This window comes from Sphaeroforma arctica (genome assembly GCF_001186125.1).
Source record: "Sphaeroforma arctica JP610 unplaced genomic scaffold supercont1.7693, whole genome shotgun sequence".
NCBI lineage: Eukaryota > Ichthyosporea > Ichthyophonida > Sphaeroforma > Sphaeroforma arctica.
Window position 1 is genome coordinate 1 of NW_014032865.1, and position 1375 is coordinate 1375.

Genomic DNA, 1375 nt, shown 5'->3' on the forward strand with positions numbered 1-1375 from the left:
ACACACACACACACACACACACACATATATATATATATATATATATATATATAGATATATATATATTAATATTAATGATCTCCTTAGGGCACGCGTGAACGTGATTTTGTGTATATATTTCTGCACTGCATGAACGAAGGCACCTGTCCAGCAACAATCATATCCATGCCTGTGCATAAATCCATTCTATATACTACGTATATGCACACATCATACTAAGTCTGTGTATCATATGCGCACACTATACTAAGTTTGTGTATTATTTCTGAACAGATACATCGCACGTGCGTGTGCGTAAGGGCCATGGCCGCACTCTGTCATCCATTCTCGTGACCTCTGCGGCATACGATCGCATCGGGTCACCGTTGGGAGCACGCGGAGATGGCGACGGTGCGAGTATTGCATCTAGTGGAAGGAATAGTGTCCACTTCACTATTAGTCCAGAGGCTCAGATGTCGCTGGAGAACATAGTGGACTTCGAACCGCTGGACCCTAATTTGCCCGGTGAGGAATCAATTGGGGCTGTATCATACAGGGCGTGTTGTTGTATGAATGGCGTGCACTTTGCTATTGGTCCAGAGGCCCAGATGCCGATGGAGCACATAGTGAATATCGTACCCTTGGATCCTTATTTACCAACGTAGTGTTTATTTGTCATGTTTTTGCGCTTTTACGATCTTTCTCATTCGCATTGAGCTGTAGGGGATGTTGAGAAAAAGTGCCAACCATATGAAATCATCATAATGTACATACCTGCCATGCTCATTTACATTAAAATCGTATATCATGCCCACAGAGATGGAGGGCACATTGATGAAATGGACTAACTACATTGGGGGCTGGCAGGAGAGATGGGTAGAACTGAGAGACGGCAACATCTACTACTACCGTTCCAGAGACGAAATGGACAATTGCAGAGGTTCCGTGGACCTCGAGTAAGCGCATTGCATTGCTTCGATAAGCACGAATATACATGTACAACACATTGGCGTGCTCAAGTTTGCGATTTGAATTGTAATTGCCTTCTTGCGCTCCAGTGTGCGATCTGAATTCTGTTTGTCGCCTCGAGTATAGGGGTATAGGGATTGTATCTATTTGTACGTTAGAGTATGCATTTTCGGTATATTTCCCGCGCTCAAGAGGCTCATTGAATTAATTGTATGGCCTGCCAACATCTACATTATCATCTCTACTGCAGAGAAGCAATTGTGTCTGCCCATGAGTTCGATGAGTTGCGGTTCGACGTGTCGCTCAAAGACACGACCTTCTACTTCCGCTGTCCTACCAAGAACGAGGCCGAGAATTGGTTAGACGCATTGGAACAGACCAAGGTATAAAAAAATAACAATTTAACAAGATAACAATAACATATGAA

General features: G+C 43.6%; 1 protein-coding gene across 1 annotated transcript; it reads left to right on the forward strand.

Annotated features, from left to right (window-relative positions):
• Nucleotides 1-273: 273 nt before the first annotated feature.
• Nucleotides 274-1337, forward strand: SARC_16258 (hypothetical protein; the record flags this gene model as incomplete). Its single annotated transcript, XM_014289631.1, has 3 exons — nt 274-504; nt 797-935; nt 1199-1337. Coding segments are annotated over 3 exons (509 nt in total), but the record flags the coding sequence as incomplete, so codon positions are not given.
• Nucleotides 1338-1375: the final 38 nt, after the last annotated feature.